Source organism: Takifugu rubripes, chromosome 9 (genome assembly GCF_901000725.2).
Source record: "Takifugu rubripes chromosome 9, fTakRub1.2, whole genome shotgun sequence".
Lineage (NCBI taxonomy): Eukaryota > Metazoa > Chordata > Actinopteri > Tetraodontiformes > Tetraodontidae > Takifugu > Takifugu rubripes.
In genome coordinates this window covers 5,713,781-5,730,292 of record NC_042293.1, presented here as the reverse complement: position 1 = coordinate 5,730,292, position 16,512 = coordinate 5,713,781, and the positions used below count along the sequence as shown (strand labels likewise).

General features: G+C 46.0%; 2 protein-coding genes across 6 annotated transcripts; one reads left to right on the top strand and one right to left on the bottom strand.

The window, feature by feature from the left end:
- The first annotated feature begins 245 nt into the window (after positions 1 to 245).
- glg1a (golgi glycoprotein 1a) lies at positions 246 to 12,424 on the top strand. Of its 2 annotated transcripts, XM_029841158.1 has the most exons (25): positions 247 to 615; positions 1,409 to 1,438; positions 1,808 to 1,894; positions 1,973 to 2,188; positions 2,311 to 2,514; positions 3,201 to 3,272; positions 3,443 to 3,629; positions 3,880 to 4,085; positions 4,260 to 4,381; positions 4,444 to 4,545; positions 4,615 to 4,768; positions 5,242 to 5,466; positions 5,586 to 5,648; positions 6,091 to 6,204; positions 6,432 to 6,520; positions 6,626 to 6,743; positions 8,045 to 8,137; positions 8,541 to 8,678; positions 8,757 to 8,880; positions 8,952 to 9,094; positions 9,200 to 9,301; positions 9,498 to 9,605; positions 9,817 to 9,937; positions 10,012 to 10,118; positions 10,259 to 12,424. In XM_029841158.1, exons 1-25 carry the CDS (start codon positions 283 to 285, stop codon positions 10,424 to 10,426), a joined length of 3,426 nt encoding a protein of 1,141 aa, XP_029697018.1. In that variant the 5' UTR covers positions 247 to 282; the 3' UTR covers positions 10,427 to 12,424. The 2 variants fall into 2 exon arrangements, with proteins under 2 accessions (XP_029697019.1, XP_029697018.1); XM_029841159.1 differs by lacking the exons at positions 9,817 to 9,937; positions 10,012 to 10,118; positions 10,259 to 12,424 and having other exon boundaries at positions 246 to 615; positions 9,200 to 9,391.
- Positions 12,425 to 13,255: 831 nt separating this feature from the next.
- On the bottom strand, positions 13,256 to 15,893 carry LOC115250939 (fibulin-7-like). 4 transcript variants are annotated; one of them, XR_003889454.1, is made up of 7 exons: positions 15,710 to 15,892; positions 14,786 to 14,939; positions 14,336 to 14,506; positions 14,117 to 14,266; positions 13,920 to 14,051; positions 13,715 to 13,850; positions 13,338 to 13,474 (listed from the first exon to the last, which is right to left on the bottom strand). XR_003889454.1 is itself a non-coding variant. In XM_029841161.1 (5 exons), exons 1-5 carry the CDS (start codon positions 14,382 to 14,384, stop codon positions 13,293 to 13,295), a joined length of 735 nt encoding a protein of 244 aa, XP_029697021.1. In that variant the 5' UTR covers positions 14,385 to 14,468; the 3' UTR covers positions 13,256 to 13,292. The 4 variants fall into 4 exon arrangements, 2 of the variants coding, with proteins under 2 accessions (XP_029697021.1, XP_029697020.1); XR_003889453.1 differs by lacking the exon at positions 13,338 to 13,474 and adding an exon at positions 13,507 to 13,624 and having other exon boundaries at positions 15,710 to 15,893; XM_029841161.1 differs by lacking the exons at positions 14,786 to 14,939; positions 15,710 to 15,892 and having other exon boundaries at positions 13,256 to 13,560; positions 14,336 to 14,468.
- Positions 15,894 to 16,512: the final 619 nt, after the last annotated feature.

The following is a 16,512-nucleotide window of genomic DNA, read 5'->3' as shown; positions in this document are numbered from 1 at the left end:
CTGCTTTTATGGCCAGATCGTAATATGTCCACAAATGTAAAGATGGGATAGATAGGGTGACGTGAAATGTTGCGACAGGTAAATGTGATTTTAGTTATTGCCTATTTCATCTATTATTGTTATCATGTTTTTAAAATAAAAATAACTTGAAATTCTGATGACAGTCTGTACGGTGTTGAGTGAGTGCGTTCATTTTCCATTTTTTTTAAATGGCCAACTTTATTGATTTTTTTTTTTCCGAGTGTCCATGAATGTAGCAGCAGGCTGACTCGCTTCGTAAAGATGGCGGACTGTATACGTGTTCCACTGCTCCTGCTTTTGATGTGCATCTTATCGTTTTTGCATCTAATTCGAGGAGAAATTGGCATTGTTGCCAAGCTTGCTGCTGAACCCGAAAACTCACAAAATCCAGTCGGAGGACCGGGGTGGGCTCTGGAGAACGCAGCAGTGGCTGAGAAGAAACTCGGGGTAGCGGCCTCTCCGCCTCGGAGGCGCTCTACCGGCTGGAAGTTGGCTGAGGAAGCGGTGTGCAGGGAAGATGTTACCCGGCTTTGCCCCAAACACTCCTGGACCAACAACCTCTCGGTGCTGGAGTGTCTACAAGACAGGAAAGAGGTTAAATAAGTGGATGGAGTCTGTGGTCGGGGCATGGAATGTAGGGTGTGCCTGTGTTCGACCATCGTTAGCTGCTACCGCTGCAAGCCGCTAGCCAGAGAGAACGCTCCGCTGACAGCCGGATATTCACCAATATATTCTTTTTGCTAAATAGTTAAAGGTTCTATTTAGTGTTTCACTACGTTGAATTCCCATTTAGACCAGCCATGATCTATTCCCCGATTTGGCCTGACGCGGTACCGTTCAGATGGATGACTGTTCCCTTGCTGTTGTGGACCTCTTTAGCTTTTCTAAACGCTGGTATAGTGAATAATGAATAATAATAGTAATAATAATAAACGTGTGCTGCAGATTGAAAGCGACAACCTGAAATCTCGCCTCCTCGAGAGGAGTTAATGCTGAGATGTGTGGATCAACTATTTATGAAATCCTCACAGTCACGAATAAACACCTAATTGCATCAAACAGCTGTCCACCTTCAAACGAGAGTCCAAAAGGTTTATGATATATGTGATAACTAGAAACTGGGGCGGCGAACATGTTACCGACATGCTAGTCTGAGTGCTAACAGTTGTAGCCTGTCATGCTAGCACGCATCTCTCTCTCTCTCACTTCTAACTTTCTTCGAATTTAATCGTTCAGCTGCTCTTCTTAAACCATAACATCGTTGGTGGATCCAATGGTTGTTACTGCCTAAATGCTTCAGCGTGTGTTTGAGACCAATATGTGTGTATTAATGTTTGTGTGTGTGACCTGTGTGTGTGTATTTGACCCCGTCTTTCTGTTTTTCAAGGAAACAGAGATCTCCACTGAATGTAACCACGTGAGTAACAACTGGTGTTTACTGTAGAAACATTCTGCAAAACTTTAAGATACATTCTTTGCCATTTATTCGTTGCCCTCTCGGTGCTGGTTGACTAGTAAGAGGTTATTTTAAAATGGAGCCTGTCATAACTTCACATAATTGAGACTGAAAATACAAGAACAAGGTTTGAGGTCCTGGGAGGTCAGATCGGTTGCAGCGCCCCCTGGTGACACAATTGATGTGAAGCTCTTAATACGTTCTGATAATTGAGTCCAAAACAGAGTTTAGTGACAGCAACAGTAGCTTCTGCTGACAGTCCACCAGGGAGGACAAGAGGGTCCGTCCCACACGGGTGAACCTTCATTAGTCCATCTTCTCTCTCTAAAGCTGCTGTGGAACTACAAACTGAACCTGACCACCGACCCAAAATTTGAATCTGTGGCCGTGGAGGTTTGCAAGTCTACCATCTCTGAGGTGATGACAGTTTTGCTGCTCTTTGGATTGCTGGAACTCAGTAACCTGACCTGGCCTGACTTCCTGTCCCATGTGCAGGTTAAAGAATGTGCTGCTGAGGAGCTGGGGAAGGGTTACCTCATGTCCTGCCTGGTGGATCACCGTGGCAACATCAGTGACTACGAGTGCAGGAAGTACATTACCAAGATGACCGGCATCGTCTTCAGCGATTACCGGCTCATCTGTGGCTTCATGGACAACTGCCGTGAAGACATCAACACTCTCCTCTGTGGCAGCGTCAACACTGGGGAGAAGGTCAGAGTTGACCTCTGACCTTCTCCCCAGTGTTGACAACACAATGTTCCTGACTGACTGCTCAGATGTGTAAAAGGAACCATCTTCAGGTGAAGGACTGGAAATGTGACATTTGTGTGCAGGACGTCCACTCTCAGGGTGAGGTCATCGCGTGTCTGGAGAAGGGTTTGGTTCGTGAGGCTGAGCAGCAGCTGGGGGCGCACGCCATCAGAGATCAGTGCAAGAAAGCCATCATGAGAGTGGCAGAGCTGTCTTCAGATGACTTCCACCTGGACCGTTACCTCTACTTCTCCTGCCGGGAGGACCGGGAACGCTTCTGTGAAAATGTGTGTTTTTCATCAATCCACCTACAACATGATTCAATTGTTCCTAAAGGGTCCACTCTTGCCTATACTCAGCCGCCTTATATCCTGATTTTCACCCTCCCCCCAAGGACGGCAAACCCCTATGTCCTCTAAGATTTTCATGTGGTCTGAGGGGTGTTAAATTGTGGATTTGTCCTGCTAATCGAGGATTGTAAATGTGTGGGTAGACTCCCAAGTCAGGACTTAAACGTCAACTATGAGGAGGAACACGAGTTTGAAGATGTGAGCTGACTGAGAGGTGAGGGTGTTGGCACCACCTCCAGGGTTTCCACCTGTCTTTTAGTTTGATAACAATCCCCAGACTGGCACCAGTGTGTCCTCTGTGTTGTCTGTTGTGTTTGCTGGTTGCTGCTACGTCTCTTCGTTTTCTTAGAGCAGGTGCAATCATGCATGATCTCTGTCTTGGAGGATGAGACTCTAAGCTGGCGTGGGACATAATCTTAATGTGTGATGTGCTGCATTGATGATAGCTGAGTACATCACACACTGTAGCATCCAGACTGTCCAGTGCCTGATGTTTCAGCTTAGTGCCGGGTCTCTAAGATTTAGAACATGGTCACCTGTGGATCCTGCTTAAGGCATCTTTGGAAAGCATCTTTCCTGTCCTGATGTCACAGTTAAGAGCTACTCCTGCTTTTGTGTTTCAGGTTCTGGCTGGGGAGGGGCGAGTATACAAATGTCTCTTCAATCATAAGTTTGAGGAGGCAATGTCCGAGCGCGTAAGTCCTGGGTCCTGTCCCAAGAGGAATTAAAATCTTTTTTGTCCTTGTTATGAACATAAATGAAGTCGCACTGCACCCCAGTTTTGTTCCCTTAGTGTTTAATACGTAGCCTGTAGAGACGAGTGCAGCCTGTCCTCCAGTGTGGTGCTGATGGTTTTTGTGTCCAGTGTCGCGAGGCGCTGACTACTAGGCAGAAGCTCATCGCTCAGGACTACAAGGTGAGCTACTCCCTGGCTCGATCTTGCAAGTCGGACCTGAGGAAGTACCGCTGCAATGCTGAGAACAACATGCCGCGTGCTCGAGAAGCCCGCCTGTCCTACCTGCTGCTCTGCCTGGAGTCCGCAGTACATCGAGGTAATGGCACCCTCTGGTTAAGGGAGCCGGTGGGTTGATTAGCTTTGTATGTTAGCATTCAAGACACACTAGCAATAACAGGCTTCTGTCCTGGTAATTAGCTCTGATACACGTTAGCTTATCTGACAGTGATCAGCGAAGGTGGTGGTGAAATGGCACTTTTTAATTTTACATTTTTTGATTTATCCATAAAAACAGCTGGTTCTTTCTGGATGGTTTCCATGTCAACTTTTTAAAATCCCTGTTTCAGGACGTGTGGTCAGTGGCGAGTGTCAGGGCGAGATGATGGACTACCGGCGGATGCTGATGGAGGATTTCTCTCTGAGCCCGGAGATTGTGCTGCACTGCCGCAGCGAGATCGAGGGCCACTGTTCTGGTCTGCACCGCAAAGGAAGAACGCTGCACTGCCTGATGAGGGTCAGCCGAGGAGACATTGACGCCAACTGTCAAATGGCGGTAAGACGGCATGGACGAAAAGACCCAGGAGTAAGTGGTAATGGCTGGAAAGTATCCAACTACAGAACTTCTGGGCCTGGTGCTGGTGTTGCTTTAGGATGAAGCTGGACTGAATAACTTTATTTTAGAGCTGAGAAAATTGTTTGTCTCCAGTTGACACCATTTTGTCCTTAGGTCCAGACCTTGATTCAGGAAGCCGACCCAGGGGCCGACTACCGCATTGACCGGGCTCTCAGCGAGGCTTGTGAGTCTGTCATCCAGACCGCCTGCAAACACATCCGCACCGGAGACCCCATGTGAGTCCCGCTGACTCTGCTTGTGTGGTCATGAAGAGAGACTAACGTGTGTCTGTGTTCAGGATCCTGTCCTGTCTAATGGAACATCTGTACACTGACAAGATGGTGGAGGACTGTGAACACCGCCTGCTGGAACTGCAGTATTTTATCGCCAGAGACTGGAAGTGAGTCTGTAGCTATAGTCAGTCCGCCATGAAAATGAGCTCATTGACACAGTTGACTGGTGCTTTCAGGTTGGACCCGATCCTGTATAAGAAATGTCAGGGCGATGCCTCTCGGCTGTGCCACACCCATGGTTGGAATGAGACCAGTGAAATGATGCCACCCGGTGCCATTTTCTCCTGCCTGTACCGCCATGCCTACCGCTCTGTGGAGCAGGGACGACGGGTGAGTGGGACCATTTCCTGTTTGCTATGAGGATGTGAGACTTCCTCCTTCCAAGGTCAGTGTGGAGGAGCGTGATGACAGTGATGAAGGAGAAATTTGAGGATGACAACGAGGATCTGGAATGATACTCTCTGATTGTGGGCCAATATTGATCCATTACCAATGAACAGCTTTGATCAATTTGTAAACTTGATCCTATTCGCACTCACAACAGTAAACATTTCTAGATCTTAGAGGGTATTGACTTCCAATCGTAGAGGGAGCACTTGAATGCCCCACGAGGGTGCAGTGGTTCAGAGCCTTGCATCACGTTAAACAATCATCCTGGAAGTCAAAGTTCTTTCTTAGCCGGCTTTTCTTTTATGTTCTGGGAGCCTCGGCGACAATTATTTCGCTATTTCTTGTACATTCTATCTGGATCTGGTCTTGTGGTCTTTGCTAGTGTGCCGGTCTGACCCAGCCTTCTCCTGCAGCTCTCAAGAGACTGTAAGGTGGAGGTGCAGAGGATCCTCCATCAGAGGGCCCTGGATGTGAAGTTGGATCCGGAGCTCCAGAGACGCTGCATGACCGACCTTGGGAAGTGGTGCAGCGAGAAGACGGAGGCGGGCCAGGAGCTGGAGTGTCTGCAGGATCACCTGGAAGATCTGGTGCCGGACTGTCGAGAGGTGGTAGGAAACCTGACTGAGCTGGAGTCTGAGGTAAAAATGAGCAGAAAGTGACCATGAACGCGTGAGAGAAAAGGGACACGTGAATATTTGTGGGTTAGTTCCTGAGCAGCGACCTGTGGTGAGGACACGCGTGTCTCTTCTGTCATCAGGATATTCAGATGGAGGCACTGCTCATGAGGGCCTGTGAACCTGTCATCCAGGGGCACTGCCACGTGAGTCTGATGCTGCTGCTACCTGCACACACATACACACACTCACACACACACACACAGATGCTCATACAGATATACACACACAGATGCTCATCAATCAAATCAATCTTTATTTATATAGCGTCTTATACAATCAAAACTGTTTCAAGGCGCTTTCCAGAATCCCAGGGCCTGACCCCAGACAAGCAACAGTGGCAAGGAAAAATACAGATATACACACACAGATGCTCATACAGATATACACACACATGCTCAGACACTCTCACACACACATACACGCACAGATACATACTCACACACAGACATTCAAATACACACACACACAGATACACAGAGATACGCGCACTGAGTTGTCACATAGCCTGTCTCTGTTGCAGATTCTAAAATATGAGAGCAACATCATATAAAATCCATAATGTGTGTGTGCATGTGGGATCTGTAGGAGGTAGCTGATAATCAGATTGACAGTGGTGACCTCATGGACTGTCTGGTTCAGAACAAACATCAGAAGGAGATGAATGACAAGTGTGTGGTTGGAGTGACGCACTTCCAGCTGGTGAGTAAACAGTCCTCCATGTGTCATGAGCACATTTTTGTTGTTGATAATTGGACTACCTTTGGTTTTCTAACATCAAGCTGACAGAACACTCATGGTTATGTGTCCTGTTCTCAATCAGCCATTCATCAGTTGTAAAATACAGACTGAGATGCTAGTTAGGGGTGTCAATGCTAATCTGAGGGATTCATTGCTGAAGGAGGTCCTCTCCTCTCAACTCTTTCCAGATTCAGATTAAGGATTTTCGTTTCTCCTACAAATTCAAGACAGCCTGCAAGGAAGATGTTCTCAAGTTGTGTCCCAACATCAAGAAGAAGTAAGTAAAAGTGTCAAAAGAACCATACAAGGGAAAAAAAATTTGAGACCCTGTGAAGTCCTTGAGGAGAAACCAGTGTGTAACATGGTGTCTAATGTGTGTTAGGGTGGATGTGGTGATGTGCCTCAGCACCATGGTGAGAAACGACACCCTGCAGGAGGTCAAAGAGCAGCGCGTGTCCCTCAAATGTCGTAAACAGCTGCGAGTGGAGGAGGTAGAGATGGTAAGTTTGCTCTGCAAACATCTCAACTGCTGCACAAGATTTAATCGTTCATTTAGTGGCCTCTAGTGGCGAACACAGTGATCGCAGGGCTGCTATCATGAGTGTGGGATCAACAAAGTGGTTTCAACCACAGCGAGATGGTTCCATAAAGCCCCTTTCACACCACACTAAAATAGCACATTGCCCCAGGTTGTTGATTTGAAGGCTCATTCAACCCAGGAAATTAGCAGGACGACGTGGCTCACCTACAATATGAAAGGCATCAAAGGTAGTCCTGTTAAATTAGCCCATGATGTTGACGTTCCTGCCTGTCCTGTTGTGATTGAGCCACTGGACATTCTGTCCACAGAGACTGGTCTCATCTCAGAGTCTACTCCACCTTTAATGGGAGCTCACAGCTGAAGTCCGTCCTGCTGAGGGAACCCCACCCATGGGAGATTGTTGATCACAGCTTTTGTAGCCATACCACACAGCTTTTCATGGTTCATGGCAGCCAACAGACAAGATCAGCAGATCCACCATCTGCTCAGCTTCTGCAGAGAAGAGATTCATCACCAGATTGCAGCTGCTGTGCTGCTCCCTGTTATTGATACTGCAAGTTATTGACACTCTGAGTGGCCCTATTAACACTGTTGCTAATGAAGCTACAGCCACTCAGCACTGGCTAAACCTCCTGAGCAGATCCAACTCTCAGCTAGCTGCATCAGTGCTGTCCTCTGTGCCTTCCACTGCTGTCAGGAGTTTAAGACACACACATTATTTGCTGACAGAAATTTATTTTCAAAGACAAATTCTTCAGGAGTTACTCCTTCTCTTAGCAGCCTGATCACTGCAACCATAAATTAGACAAACAAGCCAAGTGTCCTCTGTTCCCATCTTTCCAGATTAGCCCCAAAGTGCAACATCCTTCTCTAAATGAACACTTGGACACTGTCCAATTTGTGCTGATCTTGCAAGTGTTGCAAAAGGGACAAAATGTTAAAGTAGGAAATGACAACAAGGCTGACCATGGACTCCCTGACGTTCATGCTGTCCGTTGTCCGGCTCTCAGTGTCCCAGCACAGATAAAGGTGGAATGATGACCTTGTTGACGTGATGGCATATGAGAGGGAGGGAGTAAGCAACCACGCCCCTCTCAGCGAGGAGGGTTAGACCGCTCTGAGCATGGAGTGGAGCGGGTCAAGACGCATCGACGCACTCATTTCAGTGTTTCAGCAGTAACAGTTGCACACTTGTACAAGATTTTAGATTTTCAAATGTGGCTGAACGCTGAATGCCTGTGTGTTTGTATGAATGTGCAGTCAGAAGACATCAGACTGGATCCTGAACTGTACGACTCCTGTAGGCAGGACATCAGCAGGCTGTGTCAGAATGTGGCCTTTGGCAACGCTCAGGTCAGCATTCACACATACCCACACTCACACACTGTGATTTCTTAAAATCTTTTACACATGTTGACAAACCAACTGTTTTCAAAGGGTGTTCCCATTGGCTTTGATGTGGATGTATAAAGGACTTCAGGCGTATTTCTTGTATATCGTATATCTTTACTGGAAAGTCTTGTGACAGGGTTTTTTTGTTTTGAAGAAGGAGCACTGCCAGATCAACTGTGAAAGTTCCTTTGGTGGTTCCTCAGCTGTGGTCTGGAAATGTTTTGAAGCACACTCGCTGCTGTTGTTGTCCTTGAACATTGTCACTTCCTGTTTCATTAGATGGTCCCACCATTGTTCCCTCACATCTGTGTGAGAGTCGAACCCGTGTTCGTGAAGCGACAGCTTGATGACTTTGTCTTTGTAGGTCATCGAGTGTTTGAAGGAGAGCAAAAAACAGCTGACTCAGCGCTGTCACCAGCGGATTTTCAAGCTGCAGGAGGTGGAGATGGCCGACCCTGAGCTGGACTACCAGCTGATGAAAGTCTGTAAACCCATGATCAGGGTAGGCAGCGCCATCTGTGGGATCGTTGGTGTGGGCATCCTCACCATTGTCTTTAACAAAGTGTCTTTGTGTTGTCAGCGTTTTTGCACTGAGTCAGAGGGGAAGAACGTCCTTCAGTGTCTGAAGCAGAACAAGAACAGTGAACTGATGGACCCTAAATGCAAGCAGATGATCACCAAGAGACAGATCACCCAGAATACAGGTATCAGAAGCCAGAAGGAGAACAGAAGCTTGGAGCTGTTGGCACTCTGGACTAAGTCTTTGTCTCCGCAGACTACCGGCTCAATCCGGTGCTGAGGAAGGCCTGTAAGGCTGATATCCCAAAGTTCTGCCAGCACATCCTGACCAAGGCCGCCTCTGACAGCGAATTGGAAGGTCAGGTCATCTCCTGCCTGAAGCTCAAATACGCCGACCAGGTCAGACCTCTAATTTCAGAACTCGGAGCAGAAGCTCCCAGAGCTTCATTCTGCTTCTGTTTGATTTTTGCTGGGCCCTTCTGAGCGTATTTGTTCGTGTTCCAGCGTTTGTCTCCTGATTGTGAGGATCAGATTCGGGTCATCCTGCAGGAGTCAGCATTGGATTACAGGCTGGATCCACAGTTGCAGATCCAGTGCACACATGAGGTGTGTGTCTTCAGCCTGGAATTCTCGTGCATCCAGATAAGCCCTCATCCTTGACTGCATGTAATGTGTCAGGATGACCAGAAGGAGGAGGTCCAACTGACTGTGGAATAAAATTCTTCATAGTGTTTGAGTAATACATTAAGCGTGTGTGTGTGTCTGTGTGTGTGTGTGTGTCTGTGTGTGTGTGTGTGTGTAGATTTCCAGGTTGTGTGCAGAGGAAGCTGCTGCTCAGGAGCAGACGGGGCAGGTCGAGGAGTGTTTGAAAGTGAACCTATTGAAGATCAAACAGGAAGGGTGCAAGAAGGTAAAGAAAGCCAACCCTGTAAATTTACCACATTAAAAACCTTCCTAAGAAATGAAAGAAACTGCAACCTTTTTTGTTTAAACCATATATAAACTATCAACAAGCCATCACAAGTTGATACAATGGTTTAGCTCAGAACTGAACTTTAAGGTTGAGCTAAAGGGCTGATTTGAGCGACTAACATGCTAATGGCTCTGGTTCTCCGGCACAGGAGGTCCTAAACATGCTGAAAGAGAGTAAAGCAGACATTTTTGTGGACCCTGTCCTCCACACAGCCTGTGCTCTGGACATCAAACATCAGTGTGCTGCCATCCCACCTGGAAAAGGACGGCGTGAGTCTAGAATCCATTTTGGCTGCTGTCAGTGTGTTTCAGACCTCATGGTGTCATGTCTGTCCATCTCACAGAGATGTCCTGTCTGATGGAGGCGCTGCAGGACAAACGCGTACGCCTGCAGCCAGAGTGCAAAAAGAGACTTCAGGATCGCATCGACATGTGGAGCTACGCTGCTAAGGTTTGTCGACCTCAGGCTTGACCTCTAAAGGCTGTTTGTGCTGTTATTGTAGTAGCATAAGCAGGAGTAGCATTAGTGGAAGTTACATCACTTGGTCTGACTTGGATATGGGCTCACACCACCGTCTCCTCACCTTGCAGGTGGCTCCGGCGGAGGGGTTTTCTGACCTCGCCATGCAGGTGATGACATCACCCTCAAAGAACTACATCCTGACTGTGATTGGAGCCGGCGTTGCATTGCTTTTCCTGATGGGACTCTTCTGTGGAAGGTTCACCAAGCGTGTCACACAAGAGCTGAAGGACAGGTAGGGGAGGCTGGACGACACACCCCTAGGTGAATGGCCACGGTAGAAAGGAAAAATGAACCATCACCTCTGGAATTTCCACCCTATGACACTCTGCTTCAGTCCTGTTCCTCCCTCCAAGCAGCACAAGGCTAATTTTCCCCACAATTATTTTGGAATCCGGAACCATCTGCTTCAAAGTTAGATCAAACATGACCCTCACGGTCAGACTGAGGCCACACCTACTCCTATATTTTTGTCTCCATTGAGCGTCCTTCTGTCCTGAAGTACTATTCCTGCACCATTTATGTCCTCCTTCCTCCCCTTTCTGTGGGGGGGTTAGGTCAAAGGTTACAAGGGGGTGGAGTCAGGAAGGTAAATCAAATGATTGTACATGTGTAGAAATGAGATGGGAAATTCTCATGTCTAGGGTGGTTTGCTGACTCAGTATTTTAATGGTGTGTGTGACAGAGAGGGACTGAGAGACAGTGTGCATCTCTGCTACCACTTTCTTTAAGTTTATGTGGCTCTGGATATTTGTGCGTCTGTGACATTTAGTGCCATGCGACTGTAAGGTGGGCTTGGCCATCTGCCCCTCCCTCAAGTCAAAGTTCTTGTGGTTCGTCTGTCATTAAATGGTAGACCAGGCAACTTTCTCAATTGCAGTCATGCCGTAAACATCACACGCCCACATCAGCGCTCCAGCAGAGGCCCAGACGTGGTCCTTGGGATGGTGGGGCCAGTTTGTTGCTGTGCGGGAGTGTTTTCCCAGTGGTGAACTGGTGTTGATTGGTACAAGAACAAATGGAAAAAATAAAGAAATTAAACATTTCAGTAATTGTACAGATGTGAACGTTCGTGTGAGAATGATACTGGAATTGTTGCACATTTTCATCTTTATTTTATTTCTCTAAATATATATTTTGGTTGTTTCCTTATTTATTTGTGTACTGATGTTTTTTTTTCTATGGTTTGAATGTTGCCTTTTTAATCACGCGCCTTCTTCCAGTGTGGGGGCGGGATTGTCCCGGAAGTATCTGAATTAAAAAACAGTTGCTGTAATTTGATTATGTAGTTTTCCTGACAGTTTAGGGTGGAGTTAAGTGTTAGCTTGATGAAGCCATTGCTAGAGAAAATTAAAAACTTCGAAAGTAAATTAAAACTCTAAGATGATAACTGTATTTTTACGGTCTTTGTGTAAAAAAACAGTCAGAAGGTATTTTTAACTTTGCAAACATGACATCAATGTTCAGTCATCTGTCCTGCGGCCTCAGGTGTTCTGCTTCACTCTATAAACATTTTTAATTTCGTGTTAATGTGTTTAAGCCCCACGCACCAGCTCCTTTTACACTAATCAAATGGCACTGTTAGGTTCAAAACTTTGCATGTGACCTTTTTTTTTTTTTTAAATCTTTTCTATAAGTTGGACAATTGTTGACAATCTTTGCTGAATCAGCCGAAAAGATCAGAGGTCATGTTCCCGATGTGATCCATCTGATTGGCCTAATTTTCAGAACCAGATTAGTCAGATGATGGTTTTAAACCCAGATTCCGAAGTCGAGCGGTGGTCTGTTGTGATTCCCCCCCCCCCAATAATTATGTCAAATTTCCCATCCAGATGAGACATCAGAGAGAAGTTTATTATTTCTATTGTCTTTGTGCCAACAGTCGCACATGTGCATCATCACCTGGATGTGTAATTAGCTTGCCATGGTGACCCCACCCTCCTGATTACATCATTTGCCTTTACTTTGTTCTGATGTGTGCCTCCTCCCCCAGAGATCCTGCTCTACCACAATCCCAAAAATCCCCTGCAGCACAGGTGCGTTGTGGGCATGTGAAATGTGTGTGTATTGAAGTGTGCCCCCCCCCCCCAACATGTCAGATTAACGGTTGGTGATCTTTTTTAATGATGTTTTGTATTTGTGGCTCCTCACGGTTTGTTTTTTTAGTTTTCTTTTTGATGCTCTGTACAGATACAAATTGGACAGTTTAATAAGAATAAAGTCTGCAAAGTTTCTAATCTGCTGGTTTCATTTCAAACTCTTAAAATAGTTTGACAACCTCAAAATATTAAATCTGCTCATGAGAGACGCTAAACAGCAGGGAGGTGTGTGTGTGTTGTGTCTGCTCTGAGGACGGTTTTAGACGATCTCGCAGTTCTGTGAAATTCTTCACTCCTGACGGACCAAAACATTTTGACCTTCAAGCAGAACAAAGGTGAAACACCCATTGGGTCACAAGTTAAATATGTTTATTACACCCGAGGGAAAAAGTTTAAAAAAATTGTGTGTGTCTTCTTGTTATATATTGATTACCTAAATACACATTCTGCCAGCAAAGTGAGGACATTTTGGCTGGTCCTCACATCTTCAAACGACTGTTTGATGGTTAAGACATGGTTTAGGTCTGGGCTGGGTTAGATGGGATGGTTTGAGTTGGGAGCTTGGTAGCATCTTGTGTCTGTCAATCAATCAGTCAATCTTTATTTATATAGCGTCTGTTAGAATCAAAATTGTTTCGAGGCGCTTTACAGAATCCCAGGGCCTAACCCCCCACAAGCAACAGTGGCAAGGAAAAACTCCCCTTTAACAGTGTATATGAACATTCTTGCAAACAGAGGAACAATGATGAGTGTGACTGATCGAAGACATACACTGAGACTTATGATAACATCTGAACAAAAACACTTTATATCTGCTCCAGAAATTTTTCATGAATTATTTTTTCAGAACAAAGACAATTTGCGCTAGTCTGAGCTCAGGTTTGGCCAGAAACAGGAAACATTGACCAAAGAGCTAAAAGTCAAAGGCAGAGACGAAGAGCATGACCTTGGTGATGTAGCGCCCCAGCACATAGTGGTTTTCCAGCTCACTCATCTCCACTTCTGCCTACAGGGTGGTGGGACCCCTGATGGGTGTCACCAGGAGGAGGGTTCCGGTTTGCCTCCCAGAGCGCTGCACACTGAAATGGCCGTGTCCACTACCACCAGCCAGGCCAAAACGCAGAGTGTCCCCCAGAACACGTGCCGCAGACACTTGAAAGAGTACTCGAGGTGCTGACATGTTGGAGACTACAGACAGGAAGTGAAAAGAGATGGAGTTTGGTGTCTGGAGGCAGCCTTTGTCCCCCTGCATGCACGGGTTCTTCTCACAGCACCTGGTAACACCAACATGGTACATTCTGGGATAGCTGGGCGGTTCCATCAGAGCTGTTGCTAATGCTAATGGTAACATCAGTTAGTCTGTTATAAACTGACATGACCATCTAATTGGTGTAGGTGTAAAGATGAGCATGGCTCTGGGGCACTTACACAGGTGAAGTCTTTATGTAGGTGGCATTTTTTCTGCTGGGACACGACACTGTCACACACTGGAAGCCTCCAAATGTGTTGACACACATGTGCTGAGTGGAACAATTGTGGATCTGTGTCTCACACTCGTTGACATCTGAAGGAAAATAAACTAGCATCACAGACTCTTCTCCTTTACACAAGAAGCTGACCTCTGACTTCTGACCTGTGCAGCTGCTGCCATCTCTGTCGTATCCTGCCGGACAGAAGCAGCTGAAGCTTCCGGGGCTGTTGACACAATGATGAACGCAGAGCCGCCCAGGCTGTCCCAGCAGTAACACTCGGCACTCATCGATGTCTGAAGCACACAGACGTTACTATAGTGACCGCTTTTGACTCACTCAGCCTTTTGATATTTACCACCTGTGCAGATGTTGTTGTGCCCCGAAATGGTGTGCCCCCAGAGGTGAGAGCAGCGAGACGGTCGAATGGAGGGAGAGGATGGAGGAGGCGAAGAAGAGGATGGAAGAGCGAGGGAGGATGGGGTTGTGGAAGCTCTGGTGTTGTTGCGCCCTGAATGAGGAAAAATTGTGTTAGAAGTCAGAACCCAAACCGGTTTCAGAATCCTGTAAGGACATGTACGGTGGCACTCGGGCTGCTGGCCGCTCCATCTCTGAGTCTGCAGACACATGCGGCTCCGTGGACCAATCAGCTTGTAGCCAGACGTGCATACGAAGTAGACCTCGTGTCCAACGGCAAACACCCTTCCAAGCCTGCGTCCATAAGCAGGGACAGGACGTTTGGGACAGGAAACTGTGAAAAGATGACATCACTCACCCTCTGACACTCTCTTTTAGTCCATTTGTGAGTTTTTTGTATAAAGTTCTCAAAAAATCACCTTTTCTTTATTTTTTTTATTTTGTGTAAAAACACATGTTGCCACTAGAGGTGGCGGTGAATCATTACTTCATGCCACTGTTTGATTTTCGTGTCAGAATAACAAACATATACAAACATAGCAATGACTTTTCTAAAAGTAAAAAAACTCTTTAAAAATGATTTTCCGCATAAAGCCAAAAGTTAATTTCTCACCCCTGGATTTAATGAGGGCTGTTGTGCTGTTGTGCAGATTGCTAATCTTTTTCTTCAGCGAATGCAGGCTCTGTCAGTAAGACACTTCATGGTCCGCCAACATCTTCCCCAGTTGCTGCAGTGAGCTCAGCAGGTGGTGGCTGGATGGACACTCCTGCAGGTGAAAACATGCAGAAATCAAATATTATTGCATATATACAGCGCACGAGTGGAAGTGCTAGTTAAATCAGGCTAAGTATAGGATGTTAACTTGTCATACAAACAAGAAATGAAAAAAATAATTAACTGAAAGATGATGGATGATGCTGATCTTGTGACTGAAACAGTGATGGGATGAAAAACAACCAAATATCTAACCCTAACCCTCTTCATCACATCCCAAACAAGTTATTTTAATGTCAAGGGTTCCAGAGCCACAGCATCAGGGTCAAGGGTCAAGTCTGAAATTCAGAAACTTAACATCACAACCATAATCTGAAAGTCCTACATGGATGAATGGATAGATGGACAAATGGATAATGAATGGGTGATGGGTGGTTGACAGGCAGATGAATAGATGCATAAATGGATGGATTGTGGGCAGATAATGGATTTGATGACTGATGGATGATGGTCAGCTGGATGGTTGGGTGGATAGATGGATGATAGGCAAATGGATGATGGAAGGATGGATGATAGTCAGATAGATGATGTGTTGATGGGTGGGTGGATGGATGGATTGTGGGCAGATTAATTAATGGATGGATGGATTATGGGCAGCTGGATGATGGATGGATGAATGATGGATGGATGGTGGTATGATTGATGGACCCAGCGATGGACGGACGGACTGATGTAGGATGGATGGATAGACTCAACCATACAGAAAAGTCTTCCTCCCTTTTCACAATCTCTGTCTGACTGAAAGTGTCTCGCTGTTCTTACCTGAGCAGATGAGGAGCAGGTGAGATGAAGACACAGTGTCACCGTGATGACAAAAGCAGGCTTCATCCTGTAGAAGACGCTTTCTTGTTGACTTGCACTCGTGCGTCGTGGTTCCTACACTGACCCAGCTACTCTGCTCTCGTTTGTTTAAGAGGACCCCTGTCAAATTCCCCCTCCCAATGTTCCTCCCCTTCCTGCCACTTCTTCTGCTGACTCCCCCCCCCCCCCCCCCCCCCTCCTCCTCCTCGTTATTGGGTTACAGAAAGAATTGGCCAATTGTAGCAGTCTCAAGAACACACATTGCAGCTCATTTGGAGTCATTGAAAATAAAGTCAAAATGTTTTCCCTTGAGAAATATACATTTTTCTCATCCGGTTGATGATCAATAAAAGATCATATTTGTAAAGGAAAAGGTCACAAAGGTATCAGAGCCTTTGTTATTGCATTTATAACTTGTTCACTCTTGATTGGCTAAAAAGTAAACATGATACAGTTACCACGTGAACATCATGTGTTGTATCTGCTGGTGGCCAGGAGGGGGCGCTTCTGTATGTGTCTGGAAGGGACTACTAATGTGTCTACTGAAGGGAATTTATTATTACTAACATTAAGAGCTACGACAGGTTATATAAAACGCATCACTATATCAGACAATTAGTTTTTTAAATGAGTGAAATGATCTTTGGCTGCTATTGTCATGATTGTCATTAACTGAAATCACAATTGAAACCCAGACTATGGGATTTATATACTAACCCACTACTAAATATATATATAAAGTTTAAGTTATTTCTAACTTTTCA